General features: G+C 37.9%; 1 protein-coding gene across 1 annotated transcript in view; it reads right to left on the bottom strand.

Annotated features, from left to right (window-relative positions):
• Positions 1-502: 502 nt before the first annotated feature.
• Positions 503-26,943, bottom strand: part of DRD3 (dopamine receptor D3) — a 191,246-nt gene continuing 164,805 nt past the window's right edge. The window contains exons 7-8 of the mRNA XM_033942917.1: positions 12,496-12,853; positions 503-857 (exon numbers count right to left, since the gene is read on the bottom strand). Coding sequence (XP_033798808.1) covers positions 661-857; positions 12,496-12,853 — 555 coding nt within the window. The 3' untranslated portion in view covers positions 503-660. The remainder of the gene's footprint in view (positions 858-12,495; positions 12,854-26,943) is intronic.

Raw genomic sequence — 26,943 nt, 5'->3', positions numbered from 1 at the left:
GTATTAAAAACTAACAGACCTGACACGGGCTGTGTTTCAGCTAACAAAGCCTTCCTCAAGGGTATAGTTGTTAGATAATACATTTGTATTGTGGAGTTGATGATCAAATCACAAATTCCAATGTGGAGGATGATGCAGTACACACCGCTTATGCAAAGTAGCTCTCTGAGCATCAGCAGTGTGTACTGCATCGTCCTCCACATTGGAATTTGCGATTTGATCATTAACTCCACAATACCAACGTATTATCTAACGACTGGACCCTTGAGGAAAGCTTTGTTAGCCGAAACACGGCCCGTGTTGGGTTCGTTAGTTTATAATATGGTTGATGTGGACATTTTCTTGACATTTGAATGAAGAAATAAAGAGAAGTCAAAAGAACATTGTGTTTCGTCCACAGTTTGTTTTGTTTTTGGATTGCTCCTTTTTCTGTGGAACAATGGGTCTTCCTGGTTTTTTGCCATGCTCATTTCCCTGCCTTATCTTGTTCTGTGGGATTGGGGATGCAACTCCCCACTTCCCACTACACTCTAGTATGCATTTATCCTGCCAGTTGCAGAGAACTGGGGTCCTGTAGCAGCTCACCACTCTGCCTCTCTAACCTATCACTTTTGCAAATGTTGAACTCTTCTTCTCTCCATCCACCTCCCAAATTTGAAGTCAGCAGCTTAGGATCTTCAGGAAGGCTTTACGGAACTCTGTGTTGAAGGTAGTGTAGATCACAGGGTTGAGGGCGCTATTGACATAACCCAGCCACGTGGCAGCACTGTAGAGCTGTGGGGGCACGTGGCAAGCCTTGCAGTGCGTATTCAAGATGTGGGTCAGAAAGAAAGGCAGCCAGCAGATAAGAAACACACCTGAAAGTTGGGGAATACCCCAAAAAAGACAAAACAGAAAATTATCTCACTGCAGTCTACTTACAGTAGTTCAAGCAACATATGTGATGACACTTATAATTTCATAACCAATAGGAATGAACCATGCTCAATGGATGTCAGATAACGTGTTACGCTAATTCTTACACCAAGCTCTAATGGAACAATTTAAATTCAATATCCCAACTCTTTCCTTTAGGCTATCGCAAGGGGTGCTCCTGATTACCTTGAGGATCCTGTTAGTGACAAAACATAATATATAACTCACTTGTATACCGCAAAACTTCTATGCGGTTTACAAAAGATAAAGAATACAAACGAATACTATAACAATGAGCTTACTTCCAAAAGATGCGTTTTTAAAGCAAGTTAAAACTGTTGGTAGGAGTTGGAAGATGTAAATATGTAGTTCAGGTCCTTAGCCCAAAAAAGCTTCTTGAAAAGACAACAGACGCTCTGGAATTTTTTAAATTTACAACCCTTTGCAGATGGAAAAGAGAATAGTGCATGAGATTTCCTACGAGAATGTTTGGAATTTGTGATGACGAAAGATTCCATAAGATATTCTGGGATGAGACCTGTTAATGCCTTATAGAAAATACATCCAAACTTAAACTTAATTTGTGCCTCAACCAGCAACCAGTGCAATTGACGATAGAAAACAGTAACATGATCATATTTCTTCAGATCATAAATCAATCTAACCCGCTGCATGTACCAACTAGATATTATCAAAAACATTAGGTTGATTAGATTTATATTGATTTCTTTTTTTGTTATTATTTTGTAATATTTTGTAAACCGCATTGAACTCTATGGTTATGCAGTCTAGAAATCCAATGTTATGTTATGTTATTTCAGGCCAAGTCAAGCCGGGTTACTGCACATTTCATCTTTCTAGGACTTAAGGCAGGTCAGGAGACTTTATTGCAGCAGCCCCAACCCTTTGATATATCTTCTCTGTGAATATATTGATAGAAATCAAATTATTATTGTTTTTAGAAAAAAGGTAAAATTGTTCCTATTTCTAGAAGAGATGAGGAGGGTGTTCATACGAGTATCTCTACTACCGTGTTTCCCTGAAAATAAGACAGAGTCTTATATTAATTTTAGGCCCAAAAAAGGCATTAGTTCTTATTTTCAGGGTATGCACATAATCATCTCTCCCTTCCTCTCCTTCATCCCAATTCTTCTTTCCTTTCTCTACCCCACATGTGCAGCATGTTTTCTCCCCTCCTTCCCATCCCTCGTGCAGCAGGACCCTTGCCCAGCTTCCCTTCCCACCCTCCCATCCCTTGTGCAGCAGGACCCTTGCCTAGCTTCCCTTCCCTCCCTCCTATCCCTTGTGCAGCAGAACCCTTGAGCGAGCACCGCCCCCCCCAGCATCCACACCCGCCACACAGCCGAATCCCCATCCTTCCCTCTCTCCTATCGGAACCCCACCGCGAGCCTTACTTACCTCCCTAAGCAGCATTGGGACAGCAGCACTCTAAACAGGCTGCTTTGCCCGTGTCTGCCCATGAATTCACTGCCTTGTTAATAACTGGATGTTGGTTAGTTCATGAATTCATGGACTAATGAACTCATGGACTAACCAAGATCCAGTTTTGGATAAAAGTAATCACAATGACTGTAGTATGTGTGTGAAAGTTGGGAAGTGAGTGTGAGTGTGAGTGATGGGGATTAGGTTCACTGACTAAATTATTCTGATATTTATTAATAAATTAAGTATTGGTAAGTTGTAAAAGTACTGTAATGAAATGAACTGTGGGAGATAAGATTAAAATTGAATTGATTCAGATAATACTTGTTTGTATTAAATATTTAATAGCTGGTTTTAAGAATTTGACTTAATAATTTATAGAGATATGCTCAATATTATACTATTACTACTTATTATTTCTACAGCACTGCCAGACGCACGCAGCGCTGAACATTACATTAACCATGAATCAAACTGTTATATAACATAATAGCAGTTGCTCTGTTAACAAAAATAACAGCATATCCTAATGTGAGCAATTTGAGTGGGCTTTCATGGCACATATGCAACATAAGTTTGGCTAATGGTCTATTCAGGCTTGATTAGGTAATCAAATTGGGGGCAAAAAATTAATTCACATTATTGTCAAGGTACATTTATTCTAATATCAGAGATGTGATTTTTGAAGTACAGTAATGTTAGTAAGCTGCTAGAATAATCCAGTATAGGAGATCATTGAAGCTCCTGTAGTACATGTTAAAAAAAAAGGTAGTCAATTTGGTCATGAATATTCAAACATGTTTTCTTCCATGTGGGGGCCAATTTTTAAAAATAATTTTTATACCTATGTTACCACATATATGCATAAATGGCCTGTTATATATTTTGATTGGCCTAAAAGTATGCTGGTTGTCATGACGACATGCACTTTGCCAGTATGTGTGTCCAAAGGTGAAGTTTGGAAAGAGTGCAGGCAGAGTTAGCAAGTACACATGTCGATTATTTAAGTATGCATGTAAATTAGTGCATTTTTTAATCTGGGTACGAACATTTATACATGCTGTTGAGCAGGTGCAAATGTCTGCATCTATAATATAGGTGCAATATCTGCTTATGCTACTACTTGATTCAGGGTATATATGGAGTTTCTTGTGGGTTTTATTTTATTTGAGTATTTGGTGGGAGGGGGGTGGAAATTTAATTGTATGTTAATGTCTGAAAGTTTATTGTGCTTGTCTTGCGATATTTTATGTATATGAATTACTTGTTGTTGTGTAAAGTAAAGAAACACATAGGGGCATTTTCAAAAGGATATCCAAAACAGAATAGTTTCAAGTGTCAAGTTAAATAAAGTTTTGATTTTGATCGCAAAATCTTAATTCAAAGCGATTTACAAATCCTAGTAAAATTGGGGTAAAAAAACAAAAAAAACAACACATTACTCAAACATTACTCAAACACAATTCATACACCTGTGTACCAGACAAACACAAAAGGGAGAAATCTAAAAGGATTAAATACAATTTGTAAATCAAATCAAAAAGGGCAAGGAAATGAAACAAAAGGATGGGGGTAAGATTACCCACTCAATTTTTGCTTATAGACCTTGCTATTACTTTAACGAGTATCCTGGGGATTTAAAATAAGCATAACTGAATTAAAAGCATTCTTTTTTTTTTTTTTTTTTAAATATTCTTTATTCATTTTCAAAATTACATTAAGTGTAAAATATATTCATTCACAGTAACAATAAATATATCACTTATAAACAATCATTGCTACATTATATAAATTTTATCCCTTCCCCTTTCCCATCCCTCCCATCCATATCTTCCATTATTATATAATATATGTAATAAGAAAAATACCCCCTCCCTATATCCTGAACTGATAATTAAAAGGAAAATAATTTTACTTAATCCTTACAATATTTTGTTAATGGTTTCCACATATCCTGAAATTTCTTAAAGTATCCCCTTTGTAAAGCAATAAATCTTTCTATTTTATAGATATGGCATAAAGAATTCCACCAAAAGTTATAATTTAATATCTTCCAATCCTTCCAATTATATGTAATTTGCTGAATGGCAACCCCAGTCATTATTAGTAATAATTTATTGTTGTTAGCAGAAATCTGACTTTTTGCTCTCATTTCCATATCAAATATCACAGTATCATAAGATAATGCCACTGGGTTATCTAATAAATTATTAATTTGGTCCCAAATTGATTTCCAAAAATTCATAATATACGGGAAATGAAACAATAATACTAGATGACAATGCCAGCATCTATTAGACATGAGTTGCCATTCTATCCATAACCAGTCTGGGAGTTTTCTTATGAGTTCTGGGAGGATCCAATACATACCATGGTGCAAAATATAGGCTTGATGGTACCTATAAAAATTTGGAAAATTTACCCCTCCCTCTGAAATTGATCTTTGTAAGGATACCAAAGCCACTCTAGGAGTTTTACCCAGCCAAATAAATTTTAACAGAATGCTATTTAATTTTTTATATAAGGACCCTTGAAAATATACCGGTAACATACCCATCTGGTAACAAACCACAGGCAAGATCATCATCTTAATAGTTTGGACTTTCCCCCACCAAGAAAGGTGTAAAGGATTCCATTGCTCACACATTTCCGTAACCTTCTGCAACAACGATTTTTCATTTATTTTCATTGTTTCATCCAATGTATTTTTAATCCAAATGCCTAAATATTTTATTCCATCTTCCTTCCAAAGAAAAGGAAATGAATCAAACAAACCTTTTGTACAGTGTACATTAAGTGGAAGAATTTCTGATTTAGACCAATTTATCTTATAGCCTGAAAATTTCCCAAAATTCTCAATCATTTTAAGTAAACATGGAATGGTTGTCTCAGGATTCCTTAAATAGAGCAAAATATCATCCGCATAAGCCAAGATCTTATATTCTCGATCCTTATGAGGAATACTCTGAATCTCCTCCGCTTGCTGAATAGCTAATAACAAGGGTTCCAAAACAATATCAAAAAGCAAAGGAGATAAGGGACAACCTTGTCTAATATACAATTTAGCAACAGGGGAACTATACAATGCTTGAACCATTTGTATAAATCCTGGGCCAATACCAAACCATGCCAACGTTTGGTACATAAAGGTCCATTCAACACGATCAAAGGCCTTCTCTGCATCAAGAAATACAGAAAAAACCGGATCATTTAAGGCTTTTGACAAATTCAGCATATGACATGCAAGCCTAGTGTTGTTAGAAGAATGCCTTTGAGCAACAAATCCTGTTTGGTGCAATCTAATAATAAAAGGGAGAGCTTTAGCCAAACGTATAGCCAAAATTTTAGCTAACAGTTTTCCATCAACATTAATTAAAGAAATAGGCCTGTAGTTTGAAACCACTGTAGGATCTTTATTTGGCTTAGGCAAAACTATGGTTAACGATTCTGCCATGGTACCTGTAATACAACCTTTATTTAGTTGAGACTGAAATAAATTTAGCAAATATGGCAACAGGGTAATTTGGAATGATTTATAAAACTCAACTGTAAAACCATCACCACCTGGAGCGGATCCAGCTCTAAGGGACTTCAATGCTATCTGCAATTCATTTATCGAAATTGGTTTTTCTAACTTTTCTTTTATATGATCAGGAACCTTCGGTCCTTCAATTAAATTTAAAAATTTGACTCCTTCCTTTTCTTTATCTAAATAAGGCTCAGAAGAATATAGATCTTTATAAAACTTCAAAAATTGTTTTAAAATAGAATCAATTTGAGAATAAGAATTCCCTTTATCATCTTTAATTGCAATTATCTTAGTTTTCCTTTTTTTTGCTTTCAAATAATTTGCCAATAATCTTCCCGCCTTATTTGAATTTCCATAATACAATGCTTGTTGAGAAAATAGATCTTTTCTAATCAGTTTGGAAGAGATCTCATTATACTTTCCTTTCATTTTCAAGAGGTCTTGTAATGTTGAATATTCCCATTTATCTACTAATTTTGATTCTAATATCTTTATTTTTTGTTCCAAATTAGTAAATTGTTTTTTAATTTGTTTTTTAATATAAGCCAAAAATGAAATAATTTGACCTCTCATGGTTGCCTTAAAAGCATCCCATAACGTAGTAGAGTTATGAAAGCATTCTTAAAAAGCCAGCTTTTATGAAGACTTTTAAACTTACCAAGTAATTTTTCTTCTCTTATATTAGTTGGGAGCGAATTCCAGATTTGGGGGGCCGTGACGGAAAAGATCGTGTCTCCTAGAGTAGAAGACTTTTAATGAGGGGACTAGGAGGAGTGATTTCTCTTCCGATCTTAAAGATTTTATAGGAGTATAAGGGATTAAGAATCTTTCTAAAAATGCAGTAGCTTTGTTCGTTAAAATTTTATGTGAGAGTAATGCTATTTTATATGTGATTCTATGGTTAACAGGTAACCAGTGTTTTTCCTTCAGAAGGGGAGTCATGTGGTCGAAATTTTTCCTTTTAGTGATTATTTTTATTGCCGTATTTTGTAGGAGTTGTAGTCTGCGTATTTCTCCCAAATGGACGTCTATCTAATATTTATTTCCAAACAGGGAATATGTCAAGATTTCCAATTCAAAAACTGTGAGATGGATATTTGTGTGCTGGAGATATCCAGAATGAACAGCCATTTTACTTGGATGCATAGGGAGATGAATGGCCGATAGGAAAAAGGAGATAATGATGTCCCTGTATAAGACTGGTGAGACCTCATTTATATATTTTGTACAATACTGGAGACTGCACCTTCAAAAGAATATAAACAGGATGTAGTCCGTCCAGAGGATGGCTACTAAAATGGTCAATTGTCTTCATCATAAAGTGTATGGGCACATAACATTAGCATTCGCACAATGTCACCTTAACACTCTTACCTTATCCACCCTAAAGAGACAAATACAATATTATTTAGTGAAATAAATGTTTTGGCCGCAGCTTTATTATTAAACCCAATTTTAACATGGTCAACGATCCAACTCTTACTTCATTAACATTCCACAGTTCCCAATGCGGCTATGCAAACCCTCTTTTTCCCTACCCCCATGAGCTATTCGGTGATGAAACTAGCTCATCCCTCTTTTGGCAAATGCTTGCCACTTCCAACCACAGCATGACCCCCCCCCAACTCATGGTAGTGACGCACATGATCAATCCTTTCCCCCCCCCCCATATGTCCCTTAACTCAGACTCCAGCCGTATCCAAAAATATATATCCCCCATATTTTGGCACAACATGCAACTGCAACCGCCAACCCCATGCCACCCCCCTTTCAACCACCAACCCCTTTTGCTTCCCCCTCACAAAAAGCACAACCCTAAAAAGGGAAGGGTGGGAGGGAGACGCCATTCAAAACCACTTCTTCACTTCAACCATCTTCCATCCCACACAAACAACTAACAATACCGCCAAAACTTACTTCCTCCCCTCATCCAATCCACAACCTTTGAATATAAACCAATCATCATTCCTCACGCCACTCTCTCCTCTCCTTTCCTTAATAACTACTCACCACCAATTGGATACCTTCTCGTCCTATTCTGACTGCTCTCCTTACTCCCCCCCCTCCCCACCGGTAACTGTTCTCAATACAACCCCTTACCTTCCGGTGCCTGGCTCAACTAATGTTATGACTCCACCAGTCTAAACTGGTAGGGCCTTCAAGTTCAAGATCTCAATATGTATACTTTGGAGAATAGGAGGGAGAGGGGAGATATGAAAGAGATGTTTAAATATCTACATGTCATAAATGCACAAGGCTAGTTTCTTTCAATTGAAAGGAAACTAGAATGAGAGGACATAGGACAAAGGTGAAAGGGGATAGACTCAGAACTAACCTCAGAAAATACTTTTTCTTGGAAAAGGTGATGAACCTATGGAACAGCTTCCCAGTGGAGGTGGTGGAGACAAAAACTGTATTTGAATTCAAGAGAGCTTGGGATAAGTACATTGGATCTCTATGGGAGAGGAAGGGTGGCATAGTTAGGCAGACTAGATAGGCCACATGGTCTTCATCTGCTTTCATGTTTCTATATTTTTATGTTTCTGTTTTACAAACTGGAACATCCAGTTTCTGAATAGAAGAAAACAAGGGACATGAATAGCAACATTCTTAGAGAATGGCCAAATAGACATCCATGCAGAGTAGAGGTTAGTGCAGTGGACTATAAACTAACGAGAACTCATGGCAGGCATTTTTTTATCGTGACTCTCCTGTGTTACTTTTCCATTCCTTCGCGTCTGCGTATTGTGATTGTAGATTTGACTCTCCTGTGTTACCACACTCCAGTTCACTCCATCACCATGGGGGTAGTTTTATAAAATCACTTTTGTCCATATATAATAGTACAGAAATTAAAATGCCACTTAACAAGAACCTGCTGGAGTGAAACAACTTCCTTTCACCTTTATTTCAGTTAAGTTAAGTTAAAAAAAAATTTTTTGTTAATTTATGAGCTTTATTTAGAACTTTTTTGGAGTTTGTTCTACACTACTAAGTACAATTGAGATTTTGTTGAAGTCTATTTCATCCCCATTCTACCAAATGAAGATGGTGCAATGATAGACGACTGAAAACACTCACAGGGGAGCATTCCCCGACTCGTGATTTTCTCACCGTTACACGGTTCTGAGCACCGCTTTGGTTACAAAGGCTGAAATAGTCAAAGTTCCTATTTTTTGTTTTGGTGTTGACTTAACAAGAACATGCATACTTGTATGTAACTCTAATGTAGGCATGCTCAGAGGCAGATTTGAGGTGGAGTGTGGGCAGTCACAATTTATGCGTGAACATTTGCATTTGCTACTGAGCAGGTATAAATGTCCATGGCTTCGTTTTAGCAGCAATTTCTGCAGCTTTTGTGGATCAATTAAAAAAAATAAAAAAGCACATAGGCGCCTTTGTGTAATTTTAAAATATACCCAAAACAGGCACCCACTTGAACCCAGGTGAACAATTATACAATTAGAGGGGCATAATCAAAAACAACATCTAAGTCCCCTTTTGGCCTAAGTCCACGTTCAAAGCAGAAGCAAGAAAAGTGTCCATAACCAAAACAAACGTCCTTGTTTTGATTATGGCCTGCCTCTACTAAAAGCCCAGATCACCACTACGTCTAAAAGTACACCTCCACGACGTCTACACTTTTTGGCCAGAATGAACCAAAAAAACGCCTAAGCCCTAAACGTCCAACAGAAGGGATTTTAGGCGAAGGAGGAGCCAGTCCTTTGCCTAAAAGCTGGATTCTGTAACTGGTGTCTGTCAAAAACAACACCGATTACAGAACCCCCCTCCCCAACAATCCAGGTAGGAGGGTGCCCAAGCCCTCCTGCCATGTCGAACCGCGACCCCACCCCCACCCCCCGACAACATCGGGGCAAGAGGGAGCCCAAGCCCTCTTGCCCCGCAGCAGCACCTTTGACGATATCGGGGCAAGAGGGAGCCCAAGCCCTCTTGCCAAAGCGATTGTGCCCCCCCCGACTCGATCTGGCCAGGAGGGAGCCCAAGCTCTCCTGGCCCTGGCGCCCCCCCCTTCGATTTAACGGGCCAGGAGGGAGCCCAGGCCCTCCTGCCCTCGACACAAGTCCCCTCCCCCCAACGACCGCCCCCCACAGAACCCCCGACCGCGACCCCCCCCGGCCGACTCCACGACCTCCCCACCCCCACCCCTTCCCCGTACCTGAACGTTGACCAGACGGACGGGTGCCAAGCCCGCCCGTCCGGCAGGCCAGCCGGGTCCTGAATGGGGCTGGATTGGCCCAGGCGGAAGAAACCCTGCCCACAGGTGGGGCCTGAGGCGCCTGGGCCAATCAGAATCAGGCATCTGGTTTGACTTCGTCTAAGTCAAAAAGGTCTAAGTGCCGACTAGGCAACCTGTTAATGTTTTGGTTATACCTGTTGTACGCCTAGGTGTAGGTCGGCCCACCTCCTGCCCACTGCCTGCCCTTTCCCCTCCTCTAAACACACCTCTTTTCTCTCTGTGCGTTTAGTGGCAGGGGAAAGGCCTAAGCTGTTTTTAGATACGTCTAAAAACCAGCTTTGGTTATGGGTACTTGGACGATCAGGCTTTTTGATCGTTCAAGTAGCCATTTAGGACACTTTTTAGACGTTTTTTTTAAAAATTATTATTAACCCCTTATTCTCCACATGATGAGTGTCTAAGTGGTAAGAAAAAAATTTCAGTGACACTGAAAATTGGAACCAAGGGAATTATCTGTACAGTGGCTGCTGCTATATGGATGTCGTGTTAAATATCCACCCAATTGTTTTCAATAACAGGGTCCATTTCTTACAGACAAAGTCATTACTACAATAAAAGTGACAAAATGCATTGGATTTTCATGCCAAAATAAAAAGGTGAGCTTGTTTTTTTAAGATGGAAGATGTGGTTAAAGTCAATGTGATGTCAATGAGGCAGAGCAGGATGGAGTTATTTATGCTTCACAGATTAGTACAGCATATTCAGATGGATTGCGTAGAGGGAATGAAAAGAAAAGCACATACTGTATCTGATTTTGTTCCAGAATAAATACTACTGCAATTATAATTCCTAAATTTGACTTTGGTAATGCAATCTTTTTAATGCTTTGTAATTACATAAGCACAGCATAGTAACATAATATGTAATATAGCTTAGGCCAGCAGAAAAAGAGACTGCAATTGTCTATCAGAAGAACTTAAGAATAGCCTTACTGGGTCAGACCAATGGTCCATCAAGCCCAGTAGCCCGTTCTCAAGGTGGCCAATCCAGGTCACTAGCACCTGACCAAAACCCAAGGAGTAGCAGTATTCCATGCTACCAATCCAGGATAAAAAGCTGACTCCAATAAGGAACTGCCTACGGAAAGTGGTCAATAAGGAGTGTAAGTCGCTCAGAGATGTGAAACTCTGGAAGGAAGGTTATTAGACCTCCCTGAAAAGAATTCGCCTTCCAGTCATTGCAGGTTAATAAACCTATGATCACACTCCGAGGCAATATGTTGGTATATTTTCTTAAAAAATCTTTCAAAGTCCTTCAAATATGGAAAAATGATATCTTCTCATCTGTATATCACAAACACGCCATCACTGCATTGATAAAGTATGTTACAGTTCACTTAACTTTCAAGTTGAATTCAGGGGGTCCCGACGTGGCCCCGTTTCGATCCCTGCTTCAGGGGACCCATATACAGGTGTTCAATAAACTTGATGTTATAAAATATATTCAATGTTTTCAATTCTTCGTGATGAAATCACATCTATAAACATAAAAAATTATCATCTAGTTACGTGCGAGTAAGAACACATACTCACACGTTAACAGCTGTGTAGCAATCATTCATGTGGCAAGACACCTGTATATGGATCCCCTGAAGCAGGGATCGAAACGGGGCCACGTCGGGACCCCCTGAATTCAACTTGAAAGTTAAGTGAACTGTAACATACTTTATCAATGCAGTGATGGCGTGTTTGTGATATACAGATGAGAAGATATCATTTTTCCATATTTGAAGGACTTTGAAAGATTTTTTAAGAAAATATACCAACATATTGCCTCGGAGCGTGATCATAGGTTTATTAACCTGCAATGACTGGAAGGCGAACTCTTTTCAGGGAGGTCTAATAACCTTCCTTCCAGAGTTTCACATCTCTGAGCGAGTTACACACCTTATTGACCACTCTGCGTAGGCAGTTCCTTATTGGAGTCAGCTTTTTGTTATATTCAATTCCTCTCTGACTTCCTTGTTTTGATAATTTTTATCCCTGAAGTTCACATTAGGAAACCAATCCAGGACAAGCAGAGGCTTCCCCCATGTCTTAATAACAGACTATGGAATTTTCCTCCAGGAACTTGTCCAAACTTTTCTTATAAACAGCTACGCTATCTGCTTTTACCACCTCTGGCAATGTGCTCCAGAGCTTAACTATTCTCTGAGTGAAAAAAAATTTCCTCCGATTGATTTTAAAAGTATTTCCCTATAACTTCATTGAGTGTCCCCTAGTCTTTGTAATTTTTGATGGAGTGAAAAATTGATCCACTTGTACCCGTTCTACTCCACTCAGGATTTTGTAGACTTCAATCATATCTCCCCTCAGCTGTCTCTTTTCCAAGTTGAAGAGCTCTTACTTACCAAGAACAATAGCCAGCATCTGAGTGGCTTTCCGCTCCCTCAGTTGTATGCTTCTGCGTTGGGGCATTTGTTTTAAGGAGGTCATAGTTCTATCATTAGTAAGGTTGCACACCTCCAAGCTTTTCTTGGGTATAGGGCATTGCAGTTCTCTTGTAACAGCTACTTCTTCCTCATCCTCTTCCTCGTCCTCTTCATTTTCAGCCCTGGCAAAGGAACCATGCCTAAGACTGTAGTAATTCTGCAGATCGATTTGGGATAGCAATTGCTTCCTGGGGGAGGGTTCCCTATGGGAAGTGTTCAGCTTCAGGCGAGATGAGATGGACTCCTGTCGCTTGGGCAAATCTTTAGCATTACTTTTCTGAAAAAGAAAATAATGTCAGTGAGGAAGCCAGTCATAGAATACAAAGACACAATGTTAATTCATGGTAAGTAAGGAATATCTTTCAATGCTCATTCATACCTGGGTTCACAGTAAAACAGCTTAGTATAAAATGTAGGACTTGAGAGAACTCTAAATGAGAGGAATGTTCTATATCAAAGCAAAGTTAAAGGACAGACTTTTTATGGATGACCCATATACTAGTATTCTCAACACATATCTCACCATATCTATCATTTCTGCTTTTAGTGGTAATAGCTAAGAGTTGTGTAAAAGTAATGGTCTCAGCCATTACTATTTAATCCCACTGCTGCTCCTTGTTGTCTTGGGCACCTTTGCTTTAGATTCAGAATTACATTGTAAGCCCTCTAAGGACAGGAAAATACCTGCTGTACCCAAAGACAACTTGCCTTGAACTTCACTTGAAAAGTTTGAGCTATATCACAATAAGTACCAATAGCACATTCATAGGTGGTATACTTTAGCTTGATGTTGGATGATGCCTGAATGAAGCTGGGTTATGTTCTTTTTTTTTTTTTTTAGTTCAGTGTTTTTATTAATATTTTAATTATAATATAAAACATTTTGTATTTAGAACATAGCATATAGTATGGCTTATACATTAAATGTGGAGAGGCATAATCAAAAGAAACATCTACATCCGTTTTGGGTCTAAGCTGCTAGTCGCCCAAAGTCGGCAGTGCCAAAAGTCCATTCCTGAAAAATACGTCCAAAATATTTTTTTTTCTCGAAAATCGTCTAAGTATACATCCAGGCGTTTTATCGGCCAGACTGTTAAGTCATCTATCTTTATATCCCATTCACATCCAAAAATTCATCCAAGTCGACCTTTTGGATGTGGGAGGGACCAGCAAAGTGATGGACTGAACACCCAGACATGGCAAACACAGTAGTGGGGCACCTTACAGGGCACTGCTGCAAACTTCACAAAAAGGGTGCCATATACACATCTCACCAGAACTCCCTTATAGGTCATGGTGAGCCCCCCAAAACTTACTAGAGCCACATGTCTACAACCCCAATAGCCACCTCTGTGCAGCTCTACTAGGCTTTCCTATGCTAGGTGCTGATGTTCTGGAGGCAGCTATGTAAAGTGTATATTCTGATATTTATGGTGTTGTAGGGGGTGGGGGTGTCAGTGATCACTGGGGAAGTGTGTCAGGGTCTGTACTTTGCAGTGTTTATCTGGTCACTTTGGATAACTTCTGGGCACTTAGACCTGGTTTTCAATCGCTTAAGTCACAATGTACAAGTTCCGTCCAGGCAGCCTTGTTTAACTTTCGGTTATACTTGCAGTATGACTAAGTCTAGATCATTCCACATCTCGCCCAAATCCTACCCTCACCACTACTCCTAAAATGCCCCTTTTAGCTCTGGATGTACAGCAGCACTGAAAGGGCCTAAGTTGTTTTGAGATACGTCTAAACCCGGTTCGATTATCGTCACTTGGATGACTTGTCTTAATGATCATCCAAGTGCCGATTTAGGCTGGTTTTTAGATGTATTTCCGTTTCGATTATGCGCTCCTTAATGTATAGATATATAGTAATAACTGGAATAAACAAAACCAGGCTAGCACAGAAGTTACATCAATAGCAAATAGGTATCAAGTTAACAGAGAAGTACCATCATTAAAATAACAATTGCAGTCATACAATTTCCATTATAATAGTAATAATTATGGTGTAAGAACAGATGGCTATGTCTATATATTATTACTGAATATCATTAATTTAGAGTACAGTAAGTTGTAACAGGGTTTCAAATCTTAATATATGAGTTAACAGTATTAAGTTTTTCTGCTATGACACTTTCGTATTCAGCAGTCAATACACTGCTTCACCAGGGGTTATATTCCACTGTAGTAAGGTCTGCTTAACAGCGTAACACATTTTTAAGAGCTAAAAATATTAAAATATTAAGTAATCTTGAGTTATAGTTAGACAAATGACTAGGGAGTCTGTGTTGACCATATATGAGAATTTTCATATGCAAAGGTTCATTAATGTTCAATATAGTAGATATGGTTCTCCACATTTTATCCCAGTAAATATGTAAGTGTTTGCAAGAATAAAGCATATCTGTTATATTTCCTTCCTCCGCCTCACATGACCAACATAAGTTGGATGTATTATTGGATATCTTACCAACTTTTTGGGGAGTCCAATGAGATTGACATCAAACTTAATTTTCATGATCACATCAGTACTATTGTTAAAACCACTTTTTATAGATTACGTAAGATTCGAGCAATCTCAAAATTTCTATGTCCAAAATCATTAAATATTCTTATTCACTCTTTGGTGATTTCTAAACTAGACTACTGCAACGCACTCTTTAAAGGAATATCATTGAATGAAATCAAACATCTTCAAATTGTTCAAAATGTTTCTATTAAACTTATAACTAATTCTAGAAAGTTTGTCACACCTCTTTTAAAAGATGCGCATTGGCTTCCAGTTACTCATCGGATAACATATAAACTTTGCTTGCTCACCTTTAAGTCTCTTCTCAATAAAACTCCAGCATTTATATATAAATTATTAATCCCATACAATCCAAGCAGAGCTTTAAGATCTAATGAACAAAATTTATTAACCAATCCTTCGCTTAAGATTATCAATACAAGACGGCAGTTTATTTTTTCAGTAACCGCTCCACAGATTTGGAACGCCCTTCCAATTTATCTACGAAATGAGCATGATCTGGGAAAATTTAAAAGTAATCTAAAAACATTCCTTTTTAAAGATGCCTTTGGTATTTAATCCATTAATCCTTAGGCCAATGTTTTTATTATTATATTATACTGTTATTTGCCTCCCTCATGTATTTTCCCTTTTTTTGTTCTGCTTTTCTATCATGAATTGTATTTCGCACCCCTTTTTTACCTTATGTTACGAATATGTTGAACTATTTTTATTTTAGGTTATTATTTAAAGTTTGTATTGTATTGTTTCCCACTGAATGTATTTTAAATTGTTCATCGCTTTGAATTATGATTAAGCGATTAATCAAAAGAACCATTAAACTTGAAACTTGATTTATGTAATAGAAAATAGATTGATTGTAGTATATTTGCTGATCTAATCGATTTAAACATATTAGCCTAAATATCTGACCATGTAGTGTCATCTATTAACGTGTCAAGATCTTTGTTCCAAGCATTGATTACTTTTTGCATAGATGAAACTTTAACTCATTGGAGAATCTTATACCAATAAGGAACGGCTTTTAGCTGAGGTCAGTTTAGTAATTAATTGCAGTATATCTGGCTGATCTGCAGGATTGTTAGGAACCAGTGGCGTACCTAGCATATGTGACACCCGGGGCCCATAATTTTTTTGACACCCCCCCATCTATATGAAAAATATGATTTTTAGTAACAATCCACATATCGCACAACAAGAGTGTACCTACGAAAAGGTAGCATCTTAAACACTGCAGTGAGCACTAGAACACCAACACATACATTGTAAAACTAAACAAGCCAGATCCTGTACAGTCAATTGATCCTGTACAGTGAATGCTATCAGAAAGCCATGTCCCTTTCATAGACACAGACAGATACACCCTCGCCCAATATGGAATAATCACAAACTAAAAATAGAAATATGTAGACAACAGTTAAACTGAACCGCCAAGAAACCAGACTCTGCATACAATGCAACACTAGAACACCACATAAACAGTAATAAATGTCCTCTAATACTGTGCAAAATATAAAGACAGTAGATGTAAATTTGAAAAAACTGATACATAACAAACTGATACATAACAATCACCACTTTACAAATTAACAAATAAAAATAAAATAAATAATGAGAAATAAGAAAATACCATCTTATTGGACTAATCCCCGTAAGCTCGGTCCCCATCCCCGCAAACTACCTGATTCCATCCACACAAGCCTTGAATTGTTTTATATTGCACTTATTATATTAAAGTATAAAAAGAAACAATATTCTGTACAATTGTCAATTTATAAATCAGCGTCTTCTCCCCACTCTCTCTTCCCCATTTCCCTTCAGCATCCTCAGCCCACTCTCTCTCCACTTTCTTCAGCGCACACACATAAAAACAAGCAAGTAATTTTATATCATTTTCATTCTATTCATTCATAGAAATTAAAGTCTAAACAATGCCAGTCACATAACAAAAAATGATTTTACAAAAATAATTCCCTGCACAGTCAAGCCTGCAAGGATTACTAGATGTCTTTCAGCAGCTCCCCTCCCTCCCTCCCCCTTACCTTCGTGGCCAAGTCAAAATGATCTACCAACAATAAAATTTTAAAAACACAAAGCACACTGTACGCAGAGAAAATGTTAATTATCATTTATATTCCACGGGTTTTCAAAAAGGTCAAGGCAGATGACTTTATGCAATGTCACCTCAGTAACAACTATACAAAAATAGACAAATATACCTGCTCCCTTTTTACTAAACCGCGATAGTGGTTTTTAGCGCAGGGAGCTCTCGACGCTCATAGGCTCCCTGTGCTAAAACACTATTGCGGTTTAGTAAAAGGGGGCCATAGTGCAAAATATAGACAGCAGATATAAATTCTCAAAACAGCCACATTCTAAATCACTAAATTGAAAATAAAATCATTTTTCCTATCTTTGTTTGGTAATTTAATCAGTCTCTGGTTGTACTTTATTCTTCTGACTGTGCATCCAATATTTCTTCCCTTCTTTCAGCCTCCTGTATGCTTCCTCTCCTCCAGACCTCACTCCCTCCCCCAACATTTTTTTTGTTTCATCCTGCTCCCTTCTTTCTTCCTCTCTCCATGCCCCCTTTCTTTCTGTATGTCTGTCTTTCTCTCTCTCTCTCATCGTGCCCCATTTCTTTCTTTATTTCACTGCCCCTTCTTTCTTTCTCTTTCCATGCCCTCTTTTTTTCTCTCTGTCTGTCTTTCTCTCTCTCTCTCCGTGCCCCATTATTTTCTTTTTCTTTGTTTCACCCTGCCCCCTTCTTTCTTTCTCTCTCCATGCCCTCTTTCTTTCTCTCTGTCTGACTTTCTCTCTCTTTCTCCGTGCCCCATTTTTTATTTTTCTTTGTTTCACCCTGCCCCCTTTCTTTCTGGATCCCTGTCCCCCCCCATTTCTTTCTTTCTCCCTCCCCTCCCCTATGTCACCGCCATTGGGAAAATGCTGCCATCACCACTGGGGAATAGGCTGCTACTGCCGCCATCGGGGACAGGCTGGCTCCGAGTTCGCCCTGCTTCTCTTCCCCACAGGGCCGACCAACTCTTTGCTGCCCAACATCAATTCTAAAGTCAGAGAGGACGTTCCAGGCCAGCCAGGCAACGATTGGCTGGCCTAGAATGTCCTCTCCGACGTCAGAATTGACATCGGGCGGCGAGAGTTGGTCGGCCCTGCAGGGAAGAAAAGAAGGGAGAACTCAGCCAGCTTGTTCCCAATGACGGCAGTGGAAGCCTTTCCCCAGCGGCAGCCTATTCCCCGGTGGGTGGCCCGCTGTGCACCCCCTTGTGGCGTGCACCCGGGGCAGACCACCCCCCCTGCGCCCCCTTGGTACGCCACTGTTAGGAACAGGAAATAATGCTCACAAATAGTGCTTTAATTATATCCATCTGTATCATTGATTTATTGGTAGTTTATAAGTAGACTGTAACTCATCGAAGGGTATCCATTTTGAATCTTTAAGCAGGTGTTTAATAGCCCAAATACTACATTGCTGCCATATTTTTCATTGGATCAAAATATTGATATTATTCCATATTGGAATAAGCGCTGAGTCAGACCATTTGACTTTGGAGATGTTGTTAAAATCTTGCAATATTGTTTTAGTGTATAGGGCTATCAGGTTATCTTTATCCTGCAATATAGTGTATATATTGATAGATAATTTCAAGTTATATTTACCAAAATACGATTGCTCTAATTGTAGCTAGACTGGAGTGACAGAGGAATCATTGACTAGAAGCCATAAAGATCTGTGTCTCATTAAGAAAGCTTGATGGTATTCGTAGAACCTTGGGAAATTGACTCCCCTGTTTGCCTTGGTAATTTTTTTTTTTAGTTCAAATAGTTTTATTGATTTTATAAAATATGAAAAACAAAGCCAACAATATGGGTGCTCCAACAAGGAACACAGTATAACAATATCATTAACAAATGTGAAGTGCATCCATAATGAAACAATAATCACAAATATTTAAATGCATCAGAAATAAAATAAACAGGAGAGAAGACATAAGTTCAAGAAAAGGAGATAAAACACATTAGGTGATATGTTCTAACGATGTACCATAGTAATCAATCTAATTGTTCCCATCATAAAATAAATAAAAGAGATTGACATATACAATATGAAACATGGTTTTAACCGGAAAAGTGCCTGAAATCAGATGACAAAGGGTGAGGCAAAATACAGAATATTCTAATGGATACAGAAGTCAAGAATCTGATTTACAATATTCAAGTAGGGGGGACCAAGTTTTTGCATAAGAGGATATGGAATTATTGCATTCAGCAAAATGACATTCATATTTCACAAGGAGACATATTAAATTCCACCACTGATTTACATGTAGTTTAGTGGTATCTTTCCAATTGTGGAGGATAGTGGAGAGAGCAGTGAATAAGAGTATAATTAGCAAACGTTCATGAGTGATGGATAAAGGTGTAGAGAGTATCGAAGAGCCTGTAAACAGTAAGTCAAAGGAAAACGCATCGGTAATTTGCAGGATACGGGCAGGATACGTTCGACCAGAAAGATGAGACATGTGTACAAGAGTAGAGCATGTGAAGTAAGGAGCCATCAGGGGATTTACAGGTCCAGCAACAACCGTCATCTGACCGGTTTATTTTGGCTGATTTAGCTGGGGTCCAAAAGGCCCTGTGGTATAAGAATATAGCAGTTTGTACGTGTGAGGCTGATCGAAGTGACTTCAATAGCTTGGGCCACATAAGTAGCCACGAGTGTTCGGTGAATGATGTATGTAATGAGGCATCCCATTTAGCTATGGTATCATGGGGAGGTGCAGTAGTGTGAGATTAGATGTATTTATACCACTTGGATGTCTGACCTTTCATGGTAGAATAGGAAAGAAACAGGTTAGGTAAGTCAGGAGGAACAGCAAGAGGAGGAGGGAGAAGGAAAGGCAGATTTGAGGCTATGATGAAGCTGAATCCAGAGGAAGTATTGAGATTGAGGAATGTGGTATTTGACCATGAGATCGGAAAAAGAGAGCCATTGGTCATTCTGAAGAAGATGTTGAATATACCAAATCCCCTGCGCCTTGGTAATTTTAAGTTTGCTGATTACCATAAGTGGCTGAGCTCCTTTCCAAAGAAAATTAGAAAGGTTGTTCAATTGAGTGGTAAGTTTTCCATTGGAGAAGAAAGAAAAGCATGCTTAATATGTAAGTTATCTTTGGTTGTAACATTATTTTAATGGTATCAAGGCAACCCCATCATGACAAAATCAAGTTAGACCACTTTTGAGTTAAATCTTTTGTAAACTTAATATTATAATCAGAGTTATGTTGTGCTGTTTCTTCCAATGTTGGACTGAAATATAAACCTAAGTACTTGATTTTATTATGTGACCAAACAAAACCGTAGGATTCCACTTCATGTTTGATGTCAGGACAGTTTAATGGCATGATTTCTGATTTAATTGGTGTTCAATTTGTAACCCGATACTTGTGCTTAATCATTTATAGCTGACATAATTGAAGGTATAGATTCAGGTGTTATATACAGCAGTATATCATCTGCATATGTAGATAATTTTATCTTAATATGCTCAGATTTAAATCCCACTATCGATGTATTAGATCTTATTGCCATCAACAAGGGTTCGAGTGCAATGTTAAATAATAAAGATGATAGAGGACACCCCTGATGGGTTCCTCTAGTAGGATGAAAAGGCTACGAGGTTTGACCTTTGATGTAAATTCTGGTAGTGGGAGCAGAGTAGAGAACAGATATCATATTTAGGAAGGTGTTAGTGAAACCCAATTTCCTTAGAGTTTACAATAAAAAAAGACCATTCAACGCGGTCAAAGGCCTTTTCTGCATTAAGCCCTATTGCTGTTAGTTTGCTTGAGATAGAATGTGATGAGGTATTATATTTGAAAAAGTGTGGGTGTTATTAGATGAGAATTGAGCATTCATGAAACTGGCTTGATCATTGGTTATTAGTTTTGGAAGTATATGCTGCATGCATATTGCCAATTTTGCATATAACTTTGCATCCACATTTACCAAAGATAAAGGTCTGTAATTTTGCACACGTTGAGGGTCTTTGACAGGTTTAGGCAGAACTATTATAGTGACTTCTGTGAATGACCCTGATGACACACCAATCTCAGATAAGTGTTTGAAAAATTGTTGTAAAATGGGAGATAGTGTTTTAATGGCATAAAACTTCATTATAATGCCGTCTGGATCTGGAGATTTGTTTTTGGTCATACTATCAATGGTTTCTGTAATTTCAGTAACAGTAACTTCTTTATCCAGTATTAAATGATCTTCCTCAGTTAGGCACGGCATATATAAGGAGTCCAGAAAAGAGTTGGGTGAGGAATCCAAAGCAGTTTCAGCTGTATATAGACATTGATAGAAATCCTTTAATCCCTTGAGTATGTCGGTAGTAGTAGACAATACACCATCATCAGGTTTTATTATCCTGGTGATTATTTTCTTTTCATTCTGTTTTTTTAATGAGGTGGCCAAAAGATGACCACTTTTATTGCTATCAGAATAATAATTAGCTTCTTTAATGAAGACAGATTGTGCAATGGTCTTCCTCAGCAATGAGTTACATTGATATCTTAATTTTTGTAACTCTAATATTTTGTTATGATTGTTGAGATCAAGTAGATGTTCTAACTCTTTACTTTTAATTCTGCATTCCAGTGAGCACAATTCTGTCATATGTTTCTTCTTTAAGTTGGCCAAAATGTAAATAATCACTCCACAGATATAGACCTTGAAGGCATCCTAGGTTGTAAACCAATTAGTATCTTCTGGCTTATGTTAAAAAAATTCCACAATCGCTTGTCCTATATCAGAGATGTCAAAGTCCCTCCTTGAGGGCCGCAATCCAGTCAGGTTTTCAGTATTTCCCCAATGAATATGCATGAGATCTATTTGCATGCACTGCTTTCATTGTATGTTAATAGATCTCATGCATATTTATTGGAGAAATCCTGAAAACCCGACTGGATTACGGCCCTTGAGGAGGGACTTTGACACCCCTGTCCTATATTCTCTTCAAAGCCATCTTCGGATAACAACCCAGGATTAAATCCATTGTATAGATAAGCAAATTTGAGAAATATTGTGTAGCATGAGTACTATAGCAGCATGATCTCTTTGATATCCAATTCATAGTAATGATTCTGTAATGATTTACTAGTTAGAAAATAGTCAATTCTTGAATAGGAGCAAAGGGGAGCAGAATAAAATGTATAGCTAGCATTGTTCGGGTGCATAACTCTCCATGAGTCTATCAGATCTAATTGAGAAATTATATCAGATAGAGTTGCCCAAGCTTTAGGTTTCTTATATGGAGCATTAGAGCGTCTGTTTAATTAAGAATCCAAGACAATATTGAAATCCCCACCAATTATTTTATTCGCTAAAGAGTTAAGCAATAGCTGGTTAGCCATTTCACAGAAGAAATCAGGTCAATCTGTCATGGGAGCGTATATGTTAGTAATGGATTGATGATGATGGTTTATGCACAAGTTAACTGTGACCCATCTACCCATCGAGTCATTGACAGAAGATAATATCTGAATATCTGATCTATTTCTAAGGTGATAACACCATTCTTAATTTCTTGAGCTGGTGAGAAAAAAGTTGGTAAAGTCCAATTAAGTTTCACTTTAGCAGAATTCATGGTTTTTAAGTGTGTCTCTTGTGATAAAATGACATCTGGAGCCAAATCATTCAAATATGAGAGTACCTTCTTTTGTTTTACCACATTATTAAGTCCTTTGACATTCAGGGCTTCTTTTACAAAGGCGCGCTATGGCCTTAACACGCGGAATAGCACGTGCTAAAATGCCGTGTGCGCTAGCTGCTACCGCCTCCTTTTGAACAGGTGGCAGATTTTTGGCTAGCATGCGCTATAGCATGCGCTAATCCGATGCGTGCGATAAAACCCGTAGTGCACCTTCATAAAAGGAGCCCTCAGTGCGATTAGTTTAAATATCATAAAAGATATACAGTATAGGTCGTACAAATATTTTATCAGCAATTTCAAATTGTAGAATATTATAGTAGTACAAAATATGGTATCTTCAGTAAGAAACATGTATGGTAAAACAATCTCTGTGCAAGCTTTACTGTCATATGATAACAAATCTATTATATCCAGCTCCTATATTTAGAAACCTCTCCAAATAGTTTATCAAAAATATCTTCTCATATAGAGAGGTTTATAGTAGTTCAACCCACAGACCTCAGAAATGCCTAGGAGTATGTTCAGTTATCTTTAGAGAACATACAACCCTAAACGGCACCCATAGTCGTCATAGGTCTTTATTTTAATGTTTTTGCATTTATTTAATAACTTATATATATTTTAAATAGTTATATCAAAAGGTACTCATCTTAGCTTTCATCTATGCGGGTGGGGGTAGGCACTCCGACATAGGCTATGTTTCGCCCCAACGGGCTGTATCAAGGAATCCCCCTGCAATAATATATAGTTATTTAGCGTTGTAGCATTACAACATTATAATGATTCTTAACCAATAAGCATAAGAAAACATTCTACAATACCTTATATCCAGCGACTCATGCTTCCCGCTATAGAATTTTAAATCGGAAAACATGGCCGCGGCGTTTGTAGCTATAAATAGCTAATTTCGTTTCTAACGTAATGACATCCTTCAGGCGTCAGACACACCCCCGGTCTAGTTTATCTATTATTTTGCAGTCAAATTTAAAGACAACGTTCATTCAAATCAGAGTAAACCACTCAAGTTCAGCGTTAAGCCCTAAAGGTATAACAGAATTTAATTTGTAGATCCACTTCTGTTCTTTAAAATTTAATTTTTCTTTAAGATTTCCACCCTCCCACCCTACAGAGACATGATCTATAACCCGCCATTTCATATCAGAAATCTTATGTTTTTTATCTCTCCAGTGTTGGACGAGAGGGGCCTCTAAATTCCCTGTATTTATTCTCGATTTATGCTCGGTAAGACGAATATTTATTTTCCTGCTTGTCCGTCCAATATAAAGCAATTGGCAGGGACATTGAATCATATAGATGACAGAGGAGCTTTGACAAGATGTATTAGAACGAGCCCGATAAGTAGTCTCAGTCCTTGGGTCGTTCCAGATGGGGCCCTCTAGTGTAAGATCGCACCATTGGACTTATCGGGCTCGTTCTAATACATCTTGTCAAAGCTCCTCTGTCATCTATATGATTCAATGTCCCTGCCAATTGCTTTATATTGGACGGACAAGCAGGAAAATAAATATTCGTCTTACCGAGCATAAATCGAGAATAAATACAGGGAATTTAGAGTCCAACACTGGAGAGATAAAAAACATAAGATTTCTGATATGAAATGGCGGGTTATAGATCATGTCTCTGTAGGGTGGGAGGGTGGAAATCTTAAAGAAAAATTAAATTTTAAAGAACAGAAGTGGATCTACAAATTAAATTCTGTTATACCTTTAGGGCTTAACGCTGAACTTGAGTGGTTTACTCTGATTTGAATGAACGTTGTCTTTAAATTTGACTGCAAAATAATAGATAAACTAGACCGGGGGTGTGTCTGACGCCTGAAGGATGTCATTACGTTAGAAACGAAATTAGCTATTTATAGCTACAAACGCCGCGGCCATGTTTTCCGATTTAAAATTCTATAGCGGGAAGCATGAGTCGCTGGATATAAGGTATTGTAGAATGTTTTCTTATGCTTATTGGTTAAGAATCATTATAATGTTGTAATGCTACAACGCTAAATAACTATATATTATTGCAGGGGGATTCCTTGATACAGCCCGTTGGGGCGAAACATAGCCTATGTCGGAGTGCCTACCCCCACCCGCATAGATGAAAGCTAAGATGAGTACCTTTTGATATAACTATTTAAAATATATATAAGTTATTAAATAAATGCAAAAACATTAAAATAAAGACCTATGACGACTATGGGTGCCGTTTAGGGTTGTATGTTCTCTAAAGATAACTGAACATACTCCTAGGCATTTCTGAGGTCTGTGGGTTGAACTACTATAAACCTCTCTATATGAGAAGATATTTTTGATATGATAACAAAACCATGAGATAGCATTCTGGGTTGGAGAGAAGAACAGCATAAGGCAAACAAAGCAACAAATCCCCCTCATAGCATATCTCAAATAGTAAGAATTTTTTTGTCAATCTGGTATTATTAAAGATTGAGATTATAAACAAAATAAGTATACATTACAGTGATCAAATTCGTCATACAGCACATTGCTGTCTTGAAACTATGGTGATATTCAGTTAGAGCTCAGCATATATAAAACCAACCATAATGCATTAATTACTGTTACTATTATAATAATATTTAAAACAAGCTTTTAGAGGCATAGTTGTAATCCCATTAAACAGAGTGTCAAAGACAGCTATTATTCCAGATAATCATTTTGAGATTTACCTCTGTAAACACAAGTTACAAGATAGTGTGAAATGCAGACGATTCTCATTGAAATTTTAGTATTTTGATTATAGATGTTGGGAGCAAATAGAAATTATATCACAGATACAGTTACCCAGGTTAGGCCTAAATTCGTGTTTCAGGCAGAGGATGCAGCTAGGGAACATGGAATCCACGTGTCAGGCTACATCAATTGGTGTTGGGTTATGCTCCTCCAGGAAGGCCTCATGATCATCAGGATTGGTAAAGTCTTTTGTTCTATTTTTGTAGGTCACACACATTCTTTGCAGGATATAAAATGCCAAAGCGAGCTCCTAAAGCTTTTAATTGTGGACAAAAAGCAAAGAGTTTCTTTCTGGAGTTTGCAGAGTAACTTGCTGAGATCTGGTACAAACATTAGTGTTTTTCCTTCATATTTCACCGACATTAGTGTTTTAGCTTTCTGCATGATTTGTAAAAGTTGAGGATAGTGCCGTAATTTAATAATGATCAGCCGTGGGTACTTATCATGTGTGATCTAGCGCCGGGTGTGTAGTGGGTGTGCTCTATTTCAAGGTCTTTTTCAAAAGTAATATTGAGGGCGTTAGGAATAAGCATTTCGATGGATTTAACTATATCCTGACTCTCGCGGCCCTCTGGCACACCCAGAATCTGCAGATTATTTCTACGAGCTCAATCACTAGCGTCTTCGGAGTCCTGTTCTAATTGAGTTATTCTTTTTACCTGCTTCTGGAGCATTTTGATGTTTTCTTCATTGACAGTCACTTTTGTCTCAAGATTAATAATCCGAAGTTTGAATTATGAGATTTCATTTGTAAGGTTGGTTAATTCTTTTTTTTTTTATTCAGCGGTGTCTTTGGTATCGTTCATTATTTCTTTGAGGGATTTTAATTCTTCTAATATTTACCGTCATTATCTGTAGGTGGAAGGGGTGTTTTGGATGGTGAACGAGGCTCAGGCTTGTGCCTTTTACCTGTTTTTGCAGTTGCCATTATTCAAAGTAAAGCCAGAGGTCAACAAAGTATAAGATAAATCAATCTTTAAGAAGATTAAAGTTATGAATAATTGTTGAAAATAATCCGGTAAACTCGATTGTATACAAGCCGTGGTGAGAGCTGTTCAACTAAACTGCCATTCCTGTCAGGCTCTCTAGCGTCCCCTCTGGATTATGTTCTTTTAACTAAAGGTGAAACTTGTATGGTGAGGATGGGAGAGGGATCACTGAGATAAAAGTATTGGTATTGAGGGCTACATGTATATAAAAATCACCTTTTATACATATTCTTTGATATACAATAGAGGGTAACTGTCTTACATTTGAGCCACAGATGCATGCAATTTCAGCTAAAAATGTTATGTTTATTATGGAAATTATGAAGAATTAGGTCTAAATTTGACCAATATTCCT

Source organism: Geotrypetes seraphini, chromosome 4 (genome assembly GCF_902459505.1).
Source record: "Geotrypetes seraphini chromosome 4, aGeoSer1.1, whole genome shotgun sequence".
NCBI classification, from domain to species: Eukaryota; Metazoa; Chordata; class Amphibia; order Gymnophiona; family Dermophiidae; genus Geotrypetes; species Geotrypetes seraphini.
This window is presented reverse-complemented; position numbering and strand designations above follow the sequence as displayed.